Consider the following 24324-nt stretch of genomic DNA (forward strand, 5'->3'; position numbering starts at 1 on the left):
TAAAATCATTATATTTTAGACTTTGCCGATTTGCTATTTGACGTTGTGTAAAATGCTAAGGTCATGTATCAATTGCTTATTTATTACATGCTTCTTCCGTTGATTTTTGCAAAAAGCAAATGTCTCAACTATAATATAACGACATATACAAAATCGTCTTTTGCACAAAGTTATACCTATTGTCCTCAAGTGTTTATGGGATTTTCTAATAATTTTTTTCCCAGCAATTCAAGCATTGTTTTCTTTTATTTTTAAAAAAAATATATTTAATAAGAATTCCATAAATGCTAATTTTATATCAAATAGGACAGGAATCCATTACATGTTTAGGCAAATTTCGTCCAAATTCCTTTTTGAATAATTCTGTTCCATCTTTTCCGCATTTTTGGATACTTACTTCTCTGAAACAAGGCATAATCGATTTCACAAAACTGGAAGAAAAAAATTAATATAAATATTAAGACTTAAGTAAATGAAAGTAAAAAGGAATAGTACTTCTGCCAGTTCCTGAGCGTCTTACAATTTTAAAAAGTAGTGATGAAATTGAAACTAATATCGCTATATTTGTATTACCGGAGAAATTTCCATATTGTGATCTGTGGCAGAAAAATCGACAAGTCTTCGCAACTTCTGGGCAGCGGCCCGCGAGAAGCTAAAAAAAAGGGACCAACTCGAATCCACCTCGGGCAAACATCTACATATTATTTATTTTTTTTTTAATTTGCAAGTTTAAAATATATTTAGCACTTTCTTGGCGATTGTAGACGGCACGGCGAATCACGATACAGAAATATCTTCGCATTACCTCCAGCTGCTGCGGAATTTCAGTAATTTTTTTCCCTAGTGTTAGCAAAGATGAGGTATTAATAAATTAAAATGAAAAGAAATAGTTTCACCACAATTTGTAAATAATTTAAACAGCGATATAAAAGACTAGACATGTAGTCATGTTAAGTTCTGACAAAAGCTGCATGATAGTTCTATTTGTTTTTAAAGTTTCGTCTTCACTACCACTGGGAAAAAGATTTTGCAAAAACCTCAAATTTTGGAGGAAATGTATTTAATACATTTGTTACCATCACTATTTAATAATCAGTTTAAAATTTAGTATAACTTTGCAAATCTCAGAATTCAAAATTGTTTTTTTTTATCATTAATAAATAATGAAAAAATAATTATTAAAAAAAAGTAATTTATATTTTTAAACGAATTTTATAATGGTGTGTAAAAAAATTTATCGTTCGTTCAAACAAACATTTCACGAGTTGTTCAAAAAAATAAAAAACTTAAAAGTGACGTAATAGTAAAATTGGAAATAGTAACCCCCCATTCCTCTCCTGTCGAAGGGTGGAGGGAAAATTCTAAATATGCTTTTATTCCTCTTTATTTAATTTCCACAAATAAACTGATGGAGGATATTTACTCCATCTGGCAGCATCTATCGTTACATGGCCGATGCTTTCCATATAAGGCCGCCATTCAATCACAATTGGAGATATAACCCCAACAGTATTTTAGAGTCTCTGTTAATTTTTTTCTAACATAATAATGTAGAGGCCGGGATAGCTTGGTTGGTAGGGCACTGAGCCTGTCCAAGAGTTCGTGAGTTCGATCCCCAAAGGCCGAAGACTCTCCGTGTAGTTAATAGTGACTGATGCAAGTTAAATCTGTCGAGTTGCAAAGTCCTCCATGTTCCTATAACAAATCCACACCTCTGGGGTTATTGATTCAGGAGTTTCCTTGTCTTCTGGATTGGGTTCAAAATTACAAGACTACGCAGTTGAACATTAGTAGTCGTAAACCCAAAAATTGGGTCGGCTGTTCAACGACAGATATAATTATGCGAATACAACTCTGCTATCAACAATTTTTGATCGATAGGTAAATAGTAAACAGTTTTATTAAGAATATCTGTTTTTATGCAATTAACGTTAAATAAATTTTTAGGGTTATTCAAATCGGTTTTCATCAATTTAAACTGGAACAAATATAAATTTTTTTAAAAATTCTAAAAACTGAGGTACGTGCAGATTTAAATTACTTACTTTTGAGAAAAATTCATTGAATCTGTAAACATTATCAAGCGCGGAAAAGAAAATTTCCTCACAAATTCTCTTTCTTCATTATTATTTCCTTCGCTATTAATCCATTAATTCTTCCTTCATTATTAATTTAAAATTTAAAGTGTAGAAAAAGTGAGTTCAAACAAACCTAGCGTAAGCCATGAAGTTTCAAATACTGAAAGGAAAATTTTCAAATATACAAATGAAAATAAATTACGAGAAAATAACTTCGGATTACGCAACGATGAAGTTCTCTTTTAATAATTTGTTTGCATTTTGAAATTTTTAATTTTTCTTTTCAGTAATTCAAACTTCATGGCTTACGCTAGGTTTGCCTGAAATCACTTTTTCTTTCGATTAAATCTTAAAGTAGTAAAGAAAGGATAAAGAGAATTTGCGAAGAAAATTTTATTCCGCGATACAGTGTTCTGTTAATATGATAAAATCTTAATTTTTTACTTTTTTTTTTGCCATCAAATAACAAAAATCATCAAAAATTAAATAGAAAAAATTAAGAAAACACGAATAAAATATTTAACCTAAATACTAAGATGGCGACAGCGGAGACCTTTTAACATTAATCTATAGCTCGTTCACCAGGAGTTGGCACTTGGCCCCGCCTTCATCACGTGGTATGCGACGATTCTATTTCGCTATTTTTGGGAGAAGGTTGTGAGCAATCCTAAACAATATTGCTATTTGGCGATCGTTTGGCAAAAATATTTATTTCGCAAACTTTATGTGCATTTTTTAACAATAAATATTTCATAAATTTGAAGGTATTTTGCTCCATTTTTTATGATATTTCTTTCTTTTGAGTGAATAGTTTGTCCTTTTTGAGACATTTTGCTGGGAGAGCAGCAGTTTTTAAATTTAAACTATATTTAATTAGCTAGAGTAACAATAGGTATAATAGCAGATGATAAAGCGAAGTATGTGACTGAAAAAGAATTCACTGTTTGTGTTTGGCGCAAATTAAGGTTTGTCTCAATTTCAAGCACGGAGATGTTTCTCTTCTGACTCCCGCGCTGAAATGAACTCTGCGTCTGAGTAGGTGGAGCCAAGTGTCAACTCCTGGTGAACGAACTATACCTTAACTTTCGTCCGCTCTCCCAACTGAACTATTTAAATCATATTTTCCAGACAGCGGCAGCTACTCTACATATTTTAAGAGTCACAGAATCAATTAAAATCAACAGAGAGAAAAAAGAAATTACTTCAGAAAAGGTTAATTCAACTTATACTGCACATTCAATTATTTTTTGCTAGCTCAAAAATCACGAAGCTATCTGAAACCACCCCGTGTATGCTTTGTTTATGTTTGAACTTTTTAACGCGTTTCTATAAAGTAAAACAATTTTACATCAATGGTAATTTAAATAAATAAAAATAATAAACTAAAAATTAAAATCAATAGATAAAATTTCTTTTTCGGGCAAATCCATAAGAAGTTTGATATTAAAATTATATTTGATTTTAAAATTATATTATACGATTATATTATAAAATTATATTATAATATTCTTCCGAATTTAAAAATAAATTAATGTCCATAACTTTCAAAATTAAAAATAATTAAACAAATATCAACAATTTTGCGAAAACATTAAAGAACATAAGAATATTATTCAATAAAATTTTAGGTTACTTTGAATTTTCGATTTCCCAGAAATGTACTTTTAAATCGTTACTTTTTTTGTTTAGTACTTGTACTCGTTACTTTTTAAAATAAGAACTTTTTACTCGTTACTTTTTTTAAAAATTCTTGTATTCTTACTCGTTACTTTTTAAAAGTAACGTTGCTATATATGACTAAGAGAACCTCCCACGGTTAGCCTGACGACAAGGGGACTCTAACCCATGATCCGTCTACCACTAAGGATATTTCACGTCAGCAGTGTGGTCGGTTCAAGCCGGATGCGGAATTCGTATCGACCAGCCCTCTCTGGGATCGAATCTCGGTTCACCTCATGGGAAGGCGAATGCTCTATTCCCTGAGCCATCGCCGCTCCGTCTGCGATAATTAACATAAAAAGGTAAGGCCAAAACCATTAAGATTGAACATTACTGCGTGAAAATCCGTCTTCATTTTTTATTTTATGCACTGTGCATTGAGTGAAGTGCATGTTATGTGTTTAAGGCAATAAAAAAAAACCTGCACATATAGACATCCTCAGGCTCTTGAATCTTTTCTCCTTTTACTACAGCTTCCATAAATTCGAGTATATAGTTGGCGTAGCATACGACTAAATCAGGCCTGTGCTCATCCAGGCAATGCAGGAAACTGTATTTATTTCCTGTCTCATCTTCTGAAATAACAGATGAAACAGATATAAATACTGAACATCCATATAAATAATCCATGAGTTTCAAACTAAATGATTCGCCAAGAAAAATTGTTTCCAAAAAATATTTTTCTATAATGTGTATATTGTTTAAAACATTTTTTTAAGATTTCGCTTCTAACGCTGGCAACGAAGAGTTGAAAGAAGCTGGGCAGAAATGGTAAAAGTTAAACTGTTCATATAAAATTTAAGCGAACTAAGACTTAATATTTTTATTTCAACTATGCTTATTTCGTAAAAAAAGTTCTATAATTTATAGATTAATTTTGTTTAAATGGTGATTAATTTGCTCATTAATTAGCGTGAAAGAAGAACGGAACCAGAGAAAATTGTACATACAGTGGCGCTCACGTACTAAAGGACATGTCTTTATGAAAAGTAAAATCCAAAATTTAATGTTCACGCATAAGTTTATTGAATTTATAATTATGTATTGGAACAAACAACTTATTTTTAATATATTTCCACAATGAAAATCACTTATCTAACTGTTATACTTAAATTATGTAACATATTAGGAAAAATATGCATTCCGCATACTTAAGGACAACAAAATAAATATTTCTTAATCGTTAATAAAATTAATAACAATGTAAAAAATGAAACAGAAAATAAAGATTTGGAGCTAGTATTTAGTCGGTAAACCTTTTGCGGCAATTACTGCTTCACATCTACGAGGCATCGAAACTACTAATTTTTGAAATCGCTCAGGAGGTATAGCTGCCCAGCCTTCTTGGATACATTTCCATAAATCACCTAAATTTTTTGGTTTTTGCTGTTTCACATATTTATCCACAGCATCTCGATCGGGTTGAGGTCTGGTGATCGGTGAAGGCCACTGCAAAACCTCAATTTTCTTGCTTGACAAGAAGGCCATCGCAGTTTTGCTCGTGTGCTCTGGATCATTATCGGCTTGCTTGATTGGTTTTCTTGAGAGAAGTTTCCTGTAATAAGGCAGAAAGAGTCTTGATAATGTCCACATACACATGCTGATCCATGATGCTTTCGATTTTGTGAGTTGGACCACATCCTGAACGTGTCATGGCACCCCACACCATCACCGAGCCGCCTCCACCCTTTACAGTTGATTTTGTACACCGTACATTAAATTCTTCACCGACTCGATGCGTCACATAACTTTTGCCATCTGAGCCCATTCTGTTGAACTTCGATTCGTCTGTAAATATAACTCGATTCCAGTCAGCCGATGTCGAGTTTTGGCCTCTTTTTGCAAAAGCTAATCGAGCTGCTCTATTCTTCTTTGACATCTACGGTTTTTTCCTACATACGCGACCCATAAGCCGAAACTCATTTAAACGCCGTTTGATGGTATTATTGCTTACGTGCTTGCCTGTTAATTCAGCGAATTCTTTTCTGATGTCCTGGGCGGTTTTGCTACGATCAGCTTCAGAAATTCGATGAATAATCCGATCTTCTCGTTCGGTAGTTTTGCGAGGACGTGGTTTTCGGGATATTTTTTCAATACTTTTGGTCACTTGAATAGATTTCAATGCTTGGAAAACTGCTGTTTTTGATAATTTTAACCGCCTACCAATTTCTCTAATGCTTAAACCTTCTTTTCTCAGAGTATCTATTCAACATCTCTGTTCATTGCTAAAAATTTTTCCTTTACTCATAATAATGTTGAAATTTGTACTAAAAAAAGCAAGAAAAAAATTTTAATATAATGTTTTAAAGCATCAAACAAAGATAATGTAGTAAATTACACTTGCATTGATCGATAAATTGATTGTAATCATTCAATAACTCCTGTCCTTAAGTGTAAGAAACTTAACATATTTTTTAAATAAACTTTTATGAAACACTTGTGAACACGAATGAATTATTTGAGGATTGAAGTTCAACAGAGGTAGAATTTGTCATTATAGATATCTTGATCAAAACATAATATTCATCTAATATAATGACGCATTTATTTTGAAAACACAGTCCTTAACTACGTGAGTGCCACTATATTACTTAGGTTGAATAATATAGCTAATTGATTTAACTGAAATACTTGTTTTAATCTCGTCCTCTGATTCAGGTCAAATTTGCGATCTGTGGATAAAGGAATGCGTCTGACCTATAAAACGGGTGTGACGTATGGTGTGGCAGAAATCGAATTCTTGGACATAGAGGGCGCCACAGGAAACAAGAACAATTGCACCCTCTGCCTAAACAGGCATACGAAAGCAAGCACTAAGCAAGAAAGCACCATGTCCAAGAGGTCGTGGGTTCGATCCCCGATGGCCGAAGACTCTCCGTGTAGTAAATAGTGACTGATGCACGTTAAATCTGTCGAGTTGCAAAGTCCACCATGTTCCCATAACAAATCAATACCTCTGGGGTACTGATTCTTTGCCTTCTGGATTGGTTCAAAATTTTCAAGGTTACGGAGTTGAACATCAGTAGTCGTAAACCCAAACAGCCCTAAACAGTTCAAGATGTGCTCAGGTGATGCCGGGTTTTGTTGGCATTTAGGGCAAAGAGGAAAGATTTTTTGATTAGCAAAAAAAGTGAGACTTTTCAGGTGTCCACTGGGTGCCAGTCGGGATAAGCAAGTGTTGGTCTGCCTGTCACCAGGAAGAGATAGAGAGAGTCCTGGTCGTTTTGCTTTATACCAGTAGTGAGTAGGTGGAAGCAGCCACTTTTGTTTGTTCTGGGCCTTTTGCCTTGCAAAAACTTCAAGGTATGTAAGCTCTAAGGTGGAGGGGACTGGATGGTCTAGTCCCTTCTTTGCGAGAGTGTCAGCTAACTCGTTGCCGTGGATATCGCGAGGGACGGGATCCATTTAGGCTTTCTGATTTATAAGACTAAAGAGCTTTTGAAAAACGTCCGTTAATAACTAATCTAATTTATCGATATATAAACAAAAAATACTGTAAAATATCATAAAATACTGAGAATAATGCTTTACCTCCTTCAGTACATCCAGCAACAGAATCACAAACGCTTTGTGTCTCCTTTGAAGAGCCGAAATCCCACCAACCGCAGCGTTTCATTTCTCTCTCTGCGCAAGCGTAGAAGTCTTCTTTCCTTCATTAAGACAGAAGAATTTATAATCATAAAACAAAATAATTAAATAAAGAAAGTTTCATGTGTGTTCAACGATTGAAAAAATTATCACAACAAGATAAACATGCACAGCTTCCAGTGTTCCTCTAAAACCAGTGATTTTTTTTTTAAACCTAAGAGCAGAAATAAGCTACGAAGAAACATGTTAGGGGATGCATGATTCCAAAACTAGTTATGCTGAAAATTAATTAGAATCCTTAATTATTCTTACTGAATTTCAAAATTACGCTACTTACAGGAAAACTATTGACAGTGTTAGGTTATATGACATAAATATGACTTGGCAATAAAAGCTTTCCATGAAGAAAAAAAAATTTTTTTTTCTATGAATAACGCTCTTAACAACATTGAAATATCAACTAAAATAAAAATCTAAATATAATAGAACTTATTTTTTTGTTGCTAAGGAATCTAGAACGCGTTTTTAGTATGTACATTTTTAATATGTAATGAATATGATTAGCTTGTTTATTATGTTAGTAGCGCCCCCTGTAGATGAGATATTCAGAAAGATTAAATTCAGGTAATGAGCAAATTTGTTTAAAGGCAGTAACAAGTATATTCAGTTTTAGCATCGTAAGTTCAAGCATCAGCGTAGTTAGCATGAAAGGGCTACGTTACTGTATTAGTATTTCTAAAGTTATATGAAACAACAAGTTTAGTTTGCTTATAGTTACGCTTCGATACTTATAATATGGTCTAGCAAACAATGTTTATAGATACCCACGCATCATTGATGGTCTAGCACTGATTTGTCAATAGTTACGTGTACTCTACGCTTCTGTTTCAATTTTAAAACTAAAATTAATGACAAAAATTCTGTAATTCTAGCAAATTTTGACTACCACAGGTTGACTTCGGACAATGGCATCATACCAAATTATACTAATTAGAGTTAATCTTTATTTTGATGAGTTGAACTTCTAAAAACATACTTTGCTTAATCTAATAACGTAAAATTACGTGAAGTGTTACACTCTAAAAACTGTACCTCTTAAATAAAAGGCACAAGCTAAATGTACCCTTTATTTTCTCGCGTTAGAGGCACATAACTAATGTGCCTTTAAAAATGAGAGGCACCACAAGAAATGAAAGGCACCAAAGCAAACGCGAGTCAATGCGCGGTACGAAAGGATTTTACCGGTTCCCTGTGCCTCTCAAATAGGCTTCCCTTTTTTTTCTGCGGTACGATGTAACGGAGAAGAAGCGCATGCGCACATCAATGAAATATTTTATGACGAAATGCAAATAATAAAAGCAGACGATAAAATTAGAACACCAGAAAGTTGTTGATTTTTAAGAATTAGTTTTGTGTGGAATTTGAGTTTTCATATTACCCGTTACGGGTTTATCTAGTTTGTTTTATGATATTTTATCTATCCCGTTACGGGTGAGTTTTCATATATCCCGCTACGGGCACTTTTTCTAGTTTCCTTTATAAGATTTAACTATCCCGTTACGGGTACTTTATATTTGTTATTGTATTTGTTGTGGTGTGAAATAAATGTTTTTATAAAAAAACTGAACAGTTCTTTAATATAACTTGATACGCTACAGCTATGTATTAATTGGTGGCAGCGGTGGGATCCGTTCCAGAAATGTTTTATTAAGTTTTTGAAAGAATTGGTGACAAATATTATTGTTATTAAGGATTTCCTACTTTAGAAAAAATTAGTGAATGAGATGTTTAAAATTGATGCCAAGAAGTGTGGAATTCGACGGTACTTCGAACTCATTGAACAGAAAGCGAAGAGATTTAGTGTGAATTTCGATCTTTGGTTTTCGTGTGCTTTACAGCTTATTCCTGATGAAAGGTCAGAAATTTATGATGATAATTATTATTACTTTAAAGAAAATCTCATTGCCAATTTTCAGTATGATCCACAAGCTATTCCGTGTAATAACGATCGCCAGAAAGAACATTTTAATGAGAAATGGAATTCGCCAAGTTTTGTGAAGAAATTTAGATCTGAACGTGAATGTTTCTTGTGGTGAAATAGGACATTTTAAGAAATACTGTAGACATCGAAATTCGGATTATGGAAAAGAGAATTATATCCGATTGTTGTAATCAAGTTTAAGCACGAAAGTAATTTTTATTTTAATAATATTTATAAAACAAATGCATGTTTAATGATTGGGGCAAAAATGTAGAATTTCACGTTTTTTAAAATACAATAAAAAAAAATTCTGAAACAAGCTTTCCAAAAAAATTGCAGAGGGTTTTTCATATATTCTGAGCTCAAATAAAATCATCGATTAAATAATATTAAGTACAGTTAGTTCTAAAAAAATTGAAAGCTAATGTTCCCAAAATGGGAATGTTGGCGCCTAACGGGTTAATATGTTTCGCCAAAATCTGGATTTTAAAAAAATTCATTTCAATGGAAAGAAATCTTTTATTTTACACTTGTTAAGTCATTTGTTTAAGCATATTTCATGTTATAAAATATCCAAGTTGTCAAAATCTACATCTATCATTTTAAAATATTCTATGTTTTTCCATATTTGTGCAACTGTATACATCATATTGCAACTGTTACTAAATTATGTAAAATTGTTCTTTATGTGTGAAAATAAAAGATATTAGATTTCATGATATTTAGTGTTTAATTTTTGATCCTTATAAAACTATTTTATGAAATCTCTAAATATTTAAAAAGTATCTAAATTTATAATAAATTTCCATTTTGAGGATGCTTTTTGGAAAAGAAAAAAAATCCATGAATTATGACTTGGCTTAACAGAAATAAATATTATCTTTTTGTACCTATATCTGATTAGAAAAGCATCATTGTAGTTGTTGAAGTATCAGTAAACGCTAAATAATTAAAGAAATGGTATAAATTTACATATTTTATAATTGTCTATGAAAAAGCCTTAGATGGAATCCCTTGAAATGATCACTTTCAAGTGGCCAATATTCAAAGAATTGAGAAATATTTTTCATTAAGAATTATTATAATTAATATCTTGGTAATAGTGTAAACCAAACAGAAAGTCCCTTTTTATATAAAGTGCTAGCAAATTACAAATAGGTAAAAAAAAATGTATTCAAATCTGGTAAATAACAGGTTTTGGTACCACTAAATGCTTGTTTCAATGAGCCGTACATAAAAGCAAAATCTAAGGTACAATGTACCTTCCAAGTTAAGAGGTACATCTGATTTTGCCTCTGAAATCAGAGGTACATTGTGCCTTTCATTTTTAAAGGTACGTTGTGCCCTTAAAATTCATAGGCACAAACGATCCAAATGTGCCTCTGAAATCAGAGGTACATTGTGCCTTTCATTTTTAAAGGTACGTTGTGCCCTTAAAATTCAGAGGCACAAATGATTCAAATGTGCCTCTGAAATCAGAGGTACAGTTTTTAGAGTGTACTAAAATTAATAAATATAAAATTAATCTTCATTAGTTATGTCTTTTATATTTTAACAAGATTTTGTAGTGTTGACTAATACAGATTTATGGATGGATATTTTTTTAAGGTCCGGTAATCTGTTGTAATAATATAAACAGACTACTTGGTATTTTTGTAACAGAAGTAGAAAATTGTTGTTAGTCGATTAATACTACACTAGTTACTTACATTTCGTTGGTAAACGTCTTTTCATTTCATCATTAAATAAATAAAAAAATCAATCATTAAATAAATAAATAAAAAAACTTGATTACATTCAAGGATATTACAATTTTACATAAACTTGGTATTAGGTTAATATTTGTTTCCTCTCTTTACATTCAACGATTTAAAAAAAATTCTGTTAACTGCTTCAATGGCCTGGCATTCATAATCTAGGAAAATGACAGCCAGAATAATGCCAATTTGCCATTATATAGCATTTAACTTTACTTTAACATTTCGGCCTAAGATGTTTACATTCCGCAGAAAACAACAGGATTTCTTGAAGTAACTCAAGTAAATCTATGTAGTTTATGTTATTAATGATTTCAAGCAGACAGGAAAATGACAACATAAAAACCTACTCACCTCGAAAAAATTTTGAAATAGGTTTTAAACCAGAAAGTTGATTCTTTATTCATGCAATGAGACATGTTCAGATAGGATGGTATTCTAATCAATCTATTAATATAAGATATCGATTGCTGCATGCTTAGCTCAATCTAATAACGTAAAATTACGTGAAGTGTTACTAAAATTAATAAATATGAAATTAATCCTCATTAATTATGTCTTTTATATTTTAGCAAGATTTTGTAGTGTTGACTAATACAGATTTATGGATGGATATTTTTTTAAGGTCCGGTAATCAGTTGTAATAATATAAACAGACTACTTGGTATTTTTGCAACAGAAGTAGAAAATTGTTGTTAGTCGATTAATACAAATACTACACTAGTTACTTACATTTCTTTGGTAAACGTCTTTTCATTTCGAGCTAGAAGTTTCGGTAACTGTTTAGTTAAGATATTAGCATAGCATTCTTCAAAACAATCAGTGTTTTCTCCAAAAGAGCTTGCCTCAGATATTCCTACATTATTGTAAAAACAAGTTCTTAACAATTTTGAAGTTCAAAGTTGAATTTAGTGCAAAGAAAACAATTTTATACAGCATAATTCAGTACAGCGGTAACAAACGTGATCAGAAGGTAACGCACATCATTTGGGGATAGAAAATTGCTTAGCAATCTGTGGCCTGAAGTGTCATTGTGCGCCGCTTGAGGCGCTCTGATATTAGGGACTGGCTGCTTGACAGCATTTAAACCGGTACTATTATTTATCTAAAGCATGAGAATTTCATGATTGCTAATAAAAACTAATTTCAAACTATTTAAAAATCCTGTAAACTATTTTATTATTATTATTATTGTAATTTACTAATTTGGCAACGAATTTGGAGAGCTCTGCAAGTCTATCGCCAAATCAATGATCTACGATGAAACATTTAAACCTATGTCTCTTTTGAATGTAATTTTCGAAACTAAAAATTGATTTTTTTTAAAAAAATTGTAATATAGCACATAATCGATCAATTCATTATGGAGATGCGCCCCTAGCGGTGATATTTCTGGATAAAAGTTGCTATGCGATTCTCAATCCTTCACTTTCCATTAGCTGTGCTGAATCACCTCGTGTTATTAGAGATTTTACATGTGAGCTGAAACAATTGGGAATTAAAACTGATAAAGAATTTCATTTTCTCTGTGAATGTGATCGAAAAAAAAAGGGTCTCCGACACTAATCTTCAAAGATCTTCTGCGTTTTTAATATGACAATATATTTTCCCAGCATCATTAATCGCTTTCTGTAAACGCCCCAGTGTTAATCACTCCAGGAAAAAAAATTTACAGGGCGAGCACTGAATAGACAACCCAAATGAGTCTCTTATAGTTTGTCTAAGCAAAGAACTCCTCCCGCTACAAAGTCTGAGAACGTCTGATGCTATGGAAACAAGAATGGCGCATTTGGGGGAGGGTAGCTTCACTCTAGGACTAACACAATAAACCGAAGAAAGAGATTCCCTTTCTCTCGCCAAGCCGAAACCCCATCAGAACAGTGCCCCGCACCCCTGCTTGAAATAGTCATACCTCTTTACCATAGTCACCACCACAAGTCCAGACGAATTTTTGGGGGAGTTCTTATTTTAGACAAACTATAACTGTTTTGGGGTTTTATTACGTATCAAGCTTAGGTTTGTGTATGTTTGAGAAAAGGAAAACCTCTTCGCAAGCTTCGTCGTCTGTTTTTGTTAGCAATGACGAAACAGGATTTTAAAAAAATATTTACATTTTCCCTCGGTTAACAGTTAACTAACTATGCCACAAAGATGAAAATTTGACTAGTTGATCATTGCAGGCATCATTAAGAAAACTGCAGTGACTCGCAGGTAACCCTAAGGATTCGATCTTTGAAAAAGCTATAGTTATTATAAAGGTTTACAGAGACATTTCAGAGATGAGTCTCAGACCTGCGAAAAACCTCTTCTCAGTTTTTATGTAGTCATGACCTCCTAATTCAAAATACTTTAGTAAAACTGCTGGTTTTGTAAAGAATTTTCAAAGTCAAAATTCTTCATTCAGCAATGTTTATTTTTTATTATGAAGCTTTACAATTGCGGAATTCCATAATAACTAATTATTAAAATTTACTCATACTTAAAGATTTATTACATTTTATTCATTAAAACTTATATTCTAAAAAAATCACTGTTTGTGAGGATTAGTTGCGTATATTTGTATTTACCTCATTTATCACTATTATCTTTTATTGGTTCTTCAGCTACAATTGATAATTAAATAAAAATTATCTAATAAAATTTTTGTTTTTTTAAACAAATTTTAATGTACATAATATAGCTATAACTTTATAAATGTAAATATAGGATAGCTATAAATTTAAACTTGAATTTTAGGATTTGTTTAAAAAAATAATATAAGTTCTGTAGATAAGAAAAAAAACTTTATATATCATACGAGTTCTCAATCACAAAACTTTGTAACATCCTTATGATTTTTAAATGTCAAAGGAAAAAAAAAAAAATTTTTTTTTTTTATTGTAAACACTTAAGTTCATTTTCACTTCCCAAAGAGTACAACATAAGTTATTGCCGGTTTGTTAAATCTGAAAGATAAGCAATTTTCACGTAGAATAAAAATTTTGTGGAACACTAATCAGTTAACATAACTTTAATATAAATGTGATTTTATCATGGGTTTAATTTTATAATTCTGATTATAAAATGTAAAAATATTTGACTGAATAATTTTTAGATTATATAATTTAAATTTAAAACACTTTTATTCATCACAAAGTGAAATCAAGCAAAACATTTTGTTCCTTAACTTCTGAGTTGTCATGTAGTTGCAGATAATTTACGTCGCACTAGAGCTGCACAATGGGCTATTGGCAACGGTTTGGGAAACATCTCTGAGGATTATCCGAAGACAAGCCATCACAATTTTGATCCTCTGCAGAGGGGATTGCACCCCCGCTTCGGAAGCCTAACGACCTGGGCGCGAAGTTGAGCACTTTACGGTAGCACAGTTTAACGAGGACCAATACCGCACACCCTCGGTCCCTACGCAGACTGATCCAAGTGGTCACCCACCCGCACACTGACCGCAGCCAGTGAGGCTCGACTTCGGTGATCTTCTGGGAACCGTGTCTTAACGATCAGTCCACTGCGGGACTTTGAGTTGTCATAAACTATACTTTATGAATTGTAATTGTGAAATTGGATTTAATAGGTCTTAGTTAAAATTAGTTTTTTTTTTCTTTTTAATTGAACTAATGGCATAAAAGTTTTATTAGTATAACTCAAAACACTGAATCGTTAAAATGTATGAGATCATAATTAAAATTTTAAAAGTGATAATATAAAAACAATAAGTTCCATTGTAGCCTTAGGGGAGATTTCGTGATCTGTGGCAGAATAATCACCAAATCTTGGGCAGTAGCCCACAAAAAACTTCAAGAAGAAAAAAAAGATCACAGAAAGGGACTAACTTGAAATGTATAACTCATAGCCATCCCCGAGTAAACATCGAATGTTTTTTTCTTCTTAATTGCAAGTTTAAAATTTATTTGGCACAAATTTTCGAAGTAACAATATTAAGTTTGAAAACTATTCAATATTCAGTTTATAATTGCTAATATGACTGATTTATGTGATTGATAAATGGGTGATTCTTTGGAAACCTGACAATTCCGAACAAAAAATTTCTTCAAATTTAAAGTCCTTAAAATAATCTAAATTTTTTTTATATATTTATTTAGTTACATTTATTAATATCTTACAGACAGAAGTGTAGTTTATTGACATTTGCTCAAGAAAAAAATAATAAAATAGAAATTCACCATAATCAATCGTTAAATAAATTAAAAAATACATTCAAGCATATTACAATCTTACATAAACTTGGTATTAGGTTAATATTTGTTTTCTCTCCTTACATTCAACTGTTTAAAAAATTTTCTGGTAACTGTTTCACTGTCCTGGTATTCATAATCCAGGAAAATGACAGCCAGGATAATGACAATTTGCCATTATATAGCATTTAACTTTACTTTAAACATTTCGGCCTAAGATGTTTACATTCCGCAGAAAACAACAGAATTTCTTGAAATAACTGAAGTAAATCTATGTGTTTTATGTTACTAATGATTTCAAGCAGACAGGAAAATGACAACATAAAAATCTACTCACCTTGAAAAAATTTTTGAAATAGGTTTTGAACCAGAAAGTTGATTCTTTATTCATGCAATGAAACATGTTCAGATAGGATGGTATTCTAATCAATCTATTAATATAAGATATTGATTGCTGGCGCTATCTATTCTGGTTATAAATCACTAAATAAAAGTAGACAGGAAAATGACAGATTTTCTTGTGACAAACAAATTGTTGGCAGAAAAAATTATTTTCAACAAAGTTTTTGTAAATAATGCCCTATGCATTTCTTCTAGAAATGCTTACAGCGGTTGAGATAAAAAAAAATTAGATATTAAAAAATTTATGGTTATTATAGTATTAAGTTTTGAAGGAAATATTGTTTGCGACATACCAGGAAAATGAAATTTTAAAATTAAATTAAATTTTTTAAATACACAAAACTATAAATGCTAGTACAAGGTCATTTTAAAATACTAACAGAAATGCTACTTATGAAAATTTAAAAAAAAAAAGTTCTTTAGATTGTAAATTGTTTTCGTGAGAATCGCCCAAATAACATTACATCATTGCTAATTATAACATTAAAAAATATTCATAAAAATTGCGTTACTTACCAAGAAAAAGTAACATAAATATCCAGAGAGCCATATTAGTTGATTCAATTTCTGTGTCTTTTATGCAAGGCACTTTACTTTATAACTAGACTGACTTAATCTAAAATATTTAAACACGTTATTATTCCCAATTTAGAAGGTGCGGGAACAAATGACGAAACAAATTTTTAGCACTTCATTTTTGGTAAAATGTAAAGCTTTCGACTTTTGAAACTACAATCAAGCATCGATACAATGACGTAATGTGGTGAACGCAAATTTTCATCAAGTAGACAGTCCAGAGACATGTGAAAGTGAAACTCAAAAAACTTCTTCGCATCTTGGATGCTTTCCAAAATTATCGCATCTTGGATGCTTTCCAAAATTAATCACGTGGCTTTGGCAACTGTTTGGCGATCGTTGAGGCGCACTTGGCCTATTTGCTGGAAGCTCTGAGAAAATAATGCCTTGTTTCTTTTGTTTTGAATAAATTTAAGTTTATTGTTATTGAAATCTGGTGTGGTTATTTGAATCAGAGAAAGGCATTACATATGCGTTATGGGTTTATTAATTAAACGTAGCTTGAAGCTTACGTTGACAGGAGGGTTGACTGACTGTAAACAATAACAAGTTTTCTAAAACAGGAGTCCCGCAATGGACTGATCGTTAGGACACGGTTCCCAGTAGATCACCGAAGTCAAGCATCACTGGCTAATGTCAGTGTGCGGGTTGGTGACCACTTGGATCAGTCTGCGTAGGGACCGAGGGTGTGCGGTATTGGTCCTCGTTAAACTGTGCTACCGTAAAGTGCTCGACTTCGCGCGCAGGTCGTCGGGCTACCGAAGCGGGAGTGCCATCCCCTCTGCAGAGGATCAAAATTGTGAAGGCATGTCTTCGGATCATCCTCCGGGATGTTTCCCAGACCGTCGCCAATAGCCCATTATGCAGCTCTAGTGCGACGTAAAATTAGCAACAAAATTAGCTAAAACAGGAAACAATTTCAGAAAACTTCCGGTGCATACCTCTGCTTATGTTATGCTTACGAGGCGATGTGTAAATAGGCGTAATATTCTAGGATGTTTTATTAAAATGATATATGTTTAAATTTACGCATAAAATTAACATTCATAAAAGCTTATTTGAAAAATATTTTCTCATGTCTTAGAGCATTGCTTCCCAAAGTGTGGTACGAGTACCCCGGGGATACGGTAACAGTTTAGTGGGGGTGCGCATTCTTATGCGAAATATCTTGCAACAAACGAAAATTTCAAAAAATTTTACTTCAAAATAAAGCTAGCCATGAAAATTTACGATAACGCATTTTTCTATTGGATATTTTTTGCTGAGTTAACAGTTAATAATTAGTGGTGTCAACAGCCAGTTGTGATTTTTAAGTTTTGTGCAGTTTTTTTTACAATAAAAATACATTCATTTTTTTATTTGTGGTACCCAGCGTTACGAAAAATTTAGAAAGGGTACACAAAAGTCATAAGTTTGGGAAACACTGTCTTAGAGGAAAATATTCTAAAATGCATAATTATAATTCAGCAAGAAATTATAGAACATTTATAATTAATGCAATTTATTTCATAGCTAGTAGCATATAAAAAGTTTACAAGTTACAAAAATGTTACTAGAAAATAAAAGTATATACTAAAGTAGGAGAATATTATTATTTTATAAATATTCCATTTCCACTCCTTAACGCATTTCTATCTTCAGTGAAGAAATCAAAATCAGATATTTGAATATTATGGAAGTTAAGCGTTTAATAAATAAATAAGTATATAAAATGGAAGGATATAACTAGATGTTAAGAAATAAAGCTTAATTTAATTTCTATTGTTTCATAAAATTAGTTTCTGAAATGAATGAATATTTAACTGACACGAGGAAACATTTAAAATAAATTATAAGTTCTAAGATTTGAATACTTTATTTATGCAGACTTTTTCATTTAATTCTAAAATAAAAAAGGACGCCACGTGCTGAATAAATCTGCTCAAAATCTAAACAAAACAAATGAAAAAAGTTATCATTCACACTCATTCTTTAGAAAGAGAGCTTATTTTTCTGACATATTTTTTTCCCCTATATATTTACAAGCATTTTATGCAATATTTGTCCTGAATAATATTCTAAATGGTGATTCGAGCACGATTTTAAGCCCAATCAAATACTACATACCTTCATAAATGTTTTTTACAAACAATTTTCCCACATTTTGATAAGACTTGTCTCTCAACGTTTCACACACTTTTGAATTGTTTTTTAAATAAAATTTTAATGGTATATCGTCATAGAAGACAGTTTTGTTTTCTTCCAATAAATTATTGTGCTTTTTTTTTCTACTTTTTTTTCATTAAAACTGTTTTGCAGAGAGCTGTCGAAATTTAAAATAGAAACAGTCATAAAAATCTCAATTGACGATTAATATTTTGAAATCTTTTCGTTTTTAACGTACGCTATTCAGTGTCTTGGACATGGCGTAAAATACAAAGAAGAGAAGATGTATTTTCCTTCAACCAAGTGTGGACGTTTCATCTGAATTGAAACTTTAATTTCGAATCTCAGCGCCGGCACGTCATTTTTAGTAAATTAATTTAGCTACCACTCTCACACAAATTTCTGCACTGCGCAGTTAGTTCAGAACAAACTCGGTTCCTTACAGAGCATGCGTGTGAGCTTTCTGCCGAAACTTATGTAGCTTTTTATTAGTGAGATTTTGCGTTTCCACGTAGCATCGCACTCATTATCACCGTACATAAGTTTAGTGAAGAATCGTGATTGTTCTGTAGTAACTAAGAAAAACTTATGCACGTGAACGTGCGGGAAGTTACATGTAAATTACATGGCCAAATTAATAGACGTACTATAAGATTCTATGTATAATCTTAATTATCAGGTGTTTTTACGCGGCTGAAACCGGTTTACAATTGCTTATGTTCGCGTATCAATCACTTAACATTGCAATGCAATACGTTAAAAATAAATGCAATTGGGATGTAGTATATAAAAAATTTCTTGAATAAAAACCCATTACATGTATGTTTAAATATAAAAGTATTGCATATAAACACGCGCAAAACATGTAATTATTAACAAACTATAGTAGGTCTAATAGTTTGATCTAATTATTACAATATACTAATATAATACATGATATAATAAATATTTTATATTTATATGATATATCGTCTAATTTATCCAATCGTCGAATCTATATTATATATCGTCTAATTTAACAAATTGATACACGAACGTAAACAAGTGCAAACCGGTTTCAGTCACGTAAAAGCAATAAAGCTGTATAAGTATCACCTGATAATTAAGATTTTACAGAATCTTATAGTGCGTCTAATAATTTGGCCAGAAACTGTAAGTGCAAAATGCAGAGTGCCCTTATGAAAATTTAAGGTATATTTAAGGTTGATTTGAGGTATTTTTGAGGTATTAAGGTTGTTTTGAGGCATATTTGAGGTATATTTAAGGTTGCAGAGAAAACAGCAATAAAAATTATACCTCGTAAAGGTTGTAATTAAGGTGTACGAGATTGATTTATACATACTTCAGCTTGTTTTGAGGTTGTTTAAAATTCACTTCAAATCAACCAGACTGATAAGAAGATTTTTAAGGTAAACCAGGTTTATTTTCTAACACTTGTAACTAAAGAGGTATTTTTGAGGTATAAAAATTTTTATCTTATTTCAACTAACGATAAAAAGGTATTTATTGAGGTATATGAAGTCATTTTATTTATACCTAAGCTTATTTTGAGGTTGTTTTAAATTCACTTCAAATCATCCAGACTAATAAGATGATTTTTAAGGTATACGAGGTTGTTTCTCTTACACTTGTAACAAAAGAGGTATTTATGAGGTATAAAAAAATCAACCTTATTTCAACTAACGAGAGTGAGGTAATTACGAGGTATAAAAAATATACCTTTTTTCTACTAACGATATTGAGGTATTTATGAGGTATAAAAAAATATACCTTATTTCAACTAAAGAGATTGAGGTATTTATTGAGGTGTTGAAGTCATTTTATTTATACCTAAGCTTGCTTTAAGGTTGCTTAAAGTACACTTCATATTAACTAACTCACTTCCCAGAGTTCCATGCGAGCCGGCAAATGGCGTGTGTGTTGACAATCGAAAGTCTATTCGAAATTCGGTAAGTGTGCTTGACATTTATTAATTTAGTTTTATCACTTTCAATCAAATATGCTTCAATTTTGAAACTTAAATTTTATTATTTTTGTTTTAACGACGCGTCCTGATCTTAAATAATTTAAGTTGGAGGATATTCTTAGAGGCTATCGTTGTAGGCTTAGCAATAAGAGAGAATAACCGAAATATTTCTCGTCACTGTTTTGGGTAACATTATTGGTGAATCGTTACAGCAGGTTATGCACAGTATATTTTATTGTTTGTAGTTCAGTCAAATAGAACTATTCTTTTTATTTTGCTTAAATGTATATGTTTTAACGTAGCAGTATGCACGCTGATTAATTGAGAAAAATGTTCACAATTTCTCTTATAAATAAATCATTGAAAATTGAAAGATTTTTAAAATAGCAATTTTGCTTTGAAATTCTACTATAGCTGTATGCTTATCGTTTGGATATTTGTTGCAAAGTTTATATTATTGTTTATATATATAAAAAGTTTATATATATATATATATATATATATATATATATATATATATATATATATATATATATATATATATATATATATATATATATATATATATATATAGTATATATATATATATATATATATATATATATATATTTACAGAGCTTATTTACAGAGCTTATCCACAGTTCCCTGATATTACTGAGATGGCCTTGGCTGTAAATAGCACATGCGCGGCGGCGCAGAAGAAGAGACAAGCAAGCTACTGCTCAGCCTTCCCCTATAGTTCTGAATTTATACCTAAAAGAAAAAGTAATCTCTCCTATAAACTACAGAATTTATGTAATTGTTGATAACAATAGTTTGCTAGATATTTGATAATTGAAAACTAGTAACTGTACTAGCTCACTTCTTCATGTTTGATCACAAAACTGCTATTTTTACTACATGTTATTTTCTCGCATTTTACCCACGTTAATTATTTACTAAGCAGATAGTTATTACTTATTAGAATATTGGGATGAATGAAATCAAATACGATTTCAAGTTTATATGACAATTTGTTTCAAGGTTATGAGCTTTTTTCATGCAGTTGTTTATAGTTCACTACTTCAAAAATGTGTGAATTTCGGAAATCTTAAATATTTTAAAAATAAGTCAGTATAGTATGCAATTTTAATCCTGAATTGAATAAAATCAATTGCAAATAAAAACATTTATTGCTGAAAGTAATATGCATTATTTTGAGTTTCATCCTATGGGATGAGTATTTATATTTAAACAAGTGTTTGTAACAAATACTTATTAGTTTTATTCTGCTCGGTATTATAAGTTATATAGGAGATATTATACTCAACTTATTTTAAAAGTATTATTTCAAATCATTCTCTCTTAGACATTTTCCTCACATAAAATTACTCACAACTTTAAAATAAATGCTCCTTATCAGCTTGTAATTTGTTCTATTCGATTGAGTGTAAAAAAAGAATAAAAATTGGTACATAACTTTAAAATTTTAATGTATTAAACAATTGTAGATTCTTGATTACATTGATTAAAAATTATTAAAATAACTATTTTTTAAGAAGCTCTGATGTGATTGACAATAACCTTTTCAGAATCAGCGTCAAAAATTTAAAAAAAGACCTGCTAGCTTCATGAAGTCTGACAAAAAGTTGAAAAATATAGACTAGGTTTATTGAGTTTAAAGATTTTTAAAAAAGAAAGGGAAGGAAATCTAATTATTAAACTTACAAGTACCATAATGTTACAGATGTATAGAAAAATAAAAAGTGTTAAAATTGCATAATAAGATTGGAATTATACAGCGTGTTTATAAAGTCCCGGACCCATTTTGATGTTTAATAACTCATAAAATAATAAAGATAGATTAAAATTAATAACATTAATGGTTAGATAGACTCAAAAAGTTTCATGACCCTTGTCAATGAGCTTCCACGTGTGCCCCCTTCGTCGCACGGAGAATATCAAGTCGATAGTCAATTTCACGAGAGGTAGCTTTCTTTTTTACAGAAAAGACAATCTCATCAGTCGTATACTTAGACATGTTGAAAAACTTCGTATTTCCACAACTAGAAGAGCTTCAGCCACATGTCTTTTTGCAACAAGATGGTGCACCACCTCATTGGGGTATCATCGTTCGTAGTTCTTTGAATGACCATTTTACAGGAAGATGGATTGGGCGAGGAGGTCCAATTCCTTGGCCACCCAGATCACCTGATATAACGCCGCTGGACTTTTTTCTTTGGGGATTTATAAAGGACAATGTTTACAGGAGGATCGTGTCGAACATTGATGGCCTAAAAGCCAGAATTACAACCGCAATAGCCTCTGTGGATGCCGACATGCTTGCCATTACCTGGCGTGAAATTGACTATCGACTTGATATTCTCCATGCGACGAAGGGGGCACACGTGGAAGTTCATTGACAAGGTTCATGAAAGTTTTTGAGTCTATTTAACCATTTATGTTATTAATTTTAATCCACCTTTATTATTTTATGAGTTATTAAACATCAAAATGGGTCCGAGACTTTATAAACACCCTGTATATTTGAATTTCTGTAAATGTTGTTAATGGTAATACTGTCTTCAGTGTATTTTATTTTGTGGCTGTGATACATGTCATGCTTTTTAGCTACGAGGATTGAATAGAAATGGCAGAAGATATTTATCTGAAAAGGAAAATTAATTTTATCCAGTTAATTTAAATGATAAAAAAAGTACTTTCTAATATTTTAAGACCTGCCACTATTATTGTAAATATGACTTTCTTACTAATTTATATTTTTTTTCCTTTTAGGTTCCAATAATTACAAGTTTCAACATGTAGACGGAAACAGTATTTAAAATAATTTTGTTGGTTTGTAAAAAAAGTGAAATTTTAGTTTTAAATAAAAGTACTTTGAATTTCAGCTGACTAATTATTTAAATTTGTAGTTTTATAGCTTTAAAAATTCAAGCACCTTAGACAACTATCTTCTAAAAATACGAGTATGAGTTCCCATAAATAATTTTTACTAACTGTAGAATTTGGATAAGTGTTATTTTAAGATGATTTAAATCAATCTATTAAAAGTATAGAAGAATTATGCATTTGAAACTTTCTTTTATAGCTTAACAAAAGAAGCAATTACTGCCGAAGGTTTAATATTAAAAATTTCAGGTTGATAAATGATCTCTACTAGTGAAAAAAATGTAATGTACATTATTCTTCATATAATATATATAATATCTTTATATATATATTATATTTTTTATATAGTGAGTCTAAAAATTAATAAACTAGGTGATTCGTATAACACCTCACCTTCGTAAGTGCTAAAAAAACATCTTTGGTTGATAAATTAATATTTCTAAAAATACAAAAATATATACTTGAGGTTACGAAATAATAACTTAAGGTAGAACATGGAACACATGACGCTAATTAAAAATAACCTTTCCAATTGTTGAAAATACACTTCAGGTTGATTTATAACAACCAGAAGTGTAAAATGGCCCACCTTAGGTTGAAAAATATATACCTCTACAAGCATAAAATTATATACCTGAGGTTGAAGAATAATTACCTGAGGTAGAACAAAATACATTTGAGGTTGATTTATAACAATCAGAAGTGTAAAACGACACACCACAGGTTGATAAATATATACCTCTACAAGCATAAAATTATATACCTGAGGTTGAAAAACAATTACCTGGTGTCGAACAAAATACACCTGAGGTAGATTTATAATAAGCTGAAGTGTAAAATGACACACCATAGGTTGAAAAATATCTACCTCTACAAGCATAAAATTAGATACCTGAGGTTGAAAAATAATTACCTGAAGTCGAACAAAATACACCTGTGGTTGATTTATAATAACCTGAAGTGTAAAATGACACACCTTAGGTTGTTGAATAAATACTTCCACAAGTGTAAAAAAATATACTTCAGGCTG

At 31.2% G+C, this 24324-nt stretch overlaps 1 protein-coding gene across 1 annotated transcript; it reads right to left on the reverse strand.

Annotated features, from left to right (window-relative positions):
• Positions 1 to 256: 256 nt before the first annotated feature.
• Positions 257 to 16551, reverse strand: LOC107452066 (uncharacterized). Its single transcript, XM_043052429.3, has 5 exons — positions 16235 to 16551; positions 11856 to 11979; positions 7329 to 7447; positions 4219 to 4372; positions 257 to 431 (listed from the first exon to the last, which is right to left on the reverse strand). The coding sequence occupies exons 1-5, from the start codon at positions 16266 to 16268 to the stop codon at positions 299 to 301; spliced, it is 564 nt and encodes a 187-aa protein (XP_042908363.1). The 5' UTR covers positions 16269 to 16551; the 3' UTR covers positions 257 to 298.
• Between the last annotated feature and the right edge of the window lie 7773 nt (positions 16552 to 24324).

This window comes from Parasteatoda tepidariorum, chromosome 10 (assembly GCF_982258835.1).
Source record: "Parasteatoda tepidariorum strain Cologne lab strain chromosome 10, Ptep-v5.0, whole genome shotgun sequence".
NCBI classification, from domain to species: Eukaryota; Metazoa; Arthropoda; class Arachnida; order Araneae; family Theridiidae; genus Parasteatoda; species Parasteatoda tepidariorum.

Bases quoted from the DNA above. Each gene is read 5' to 3' on its own strand.
- LOC107452066 (XM_043052429.3), bottom strand. From the start codon at position 16,268: ATGGCTCTCTGGATATTTATGTTACTTTTTCTTG. The intron at 7,448-11,855 runs GTAAGTAACTAG...GTCTTAATGAAG, and splicing joins AAGACGTTTACCAAAGAAAT to GAAAGAAGACTTCTACGCTT. The intron at 432-4,218 runs GTTTTTTTTTAT...TTTTTCTTCCAG, and splicing joins GAGGATGTCTATATGTGCAG to TTTTGTGAAATCGATTATGC.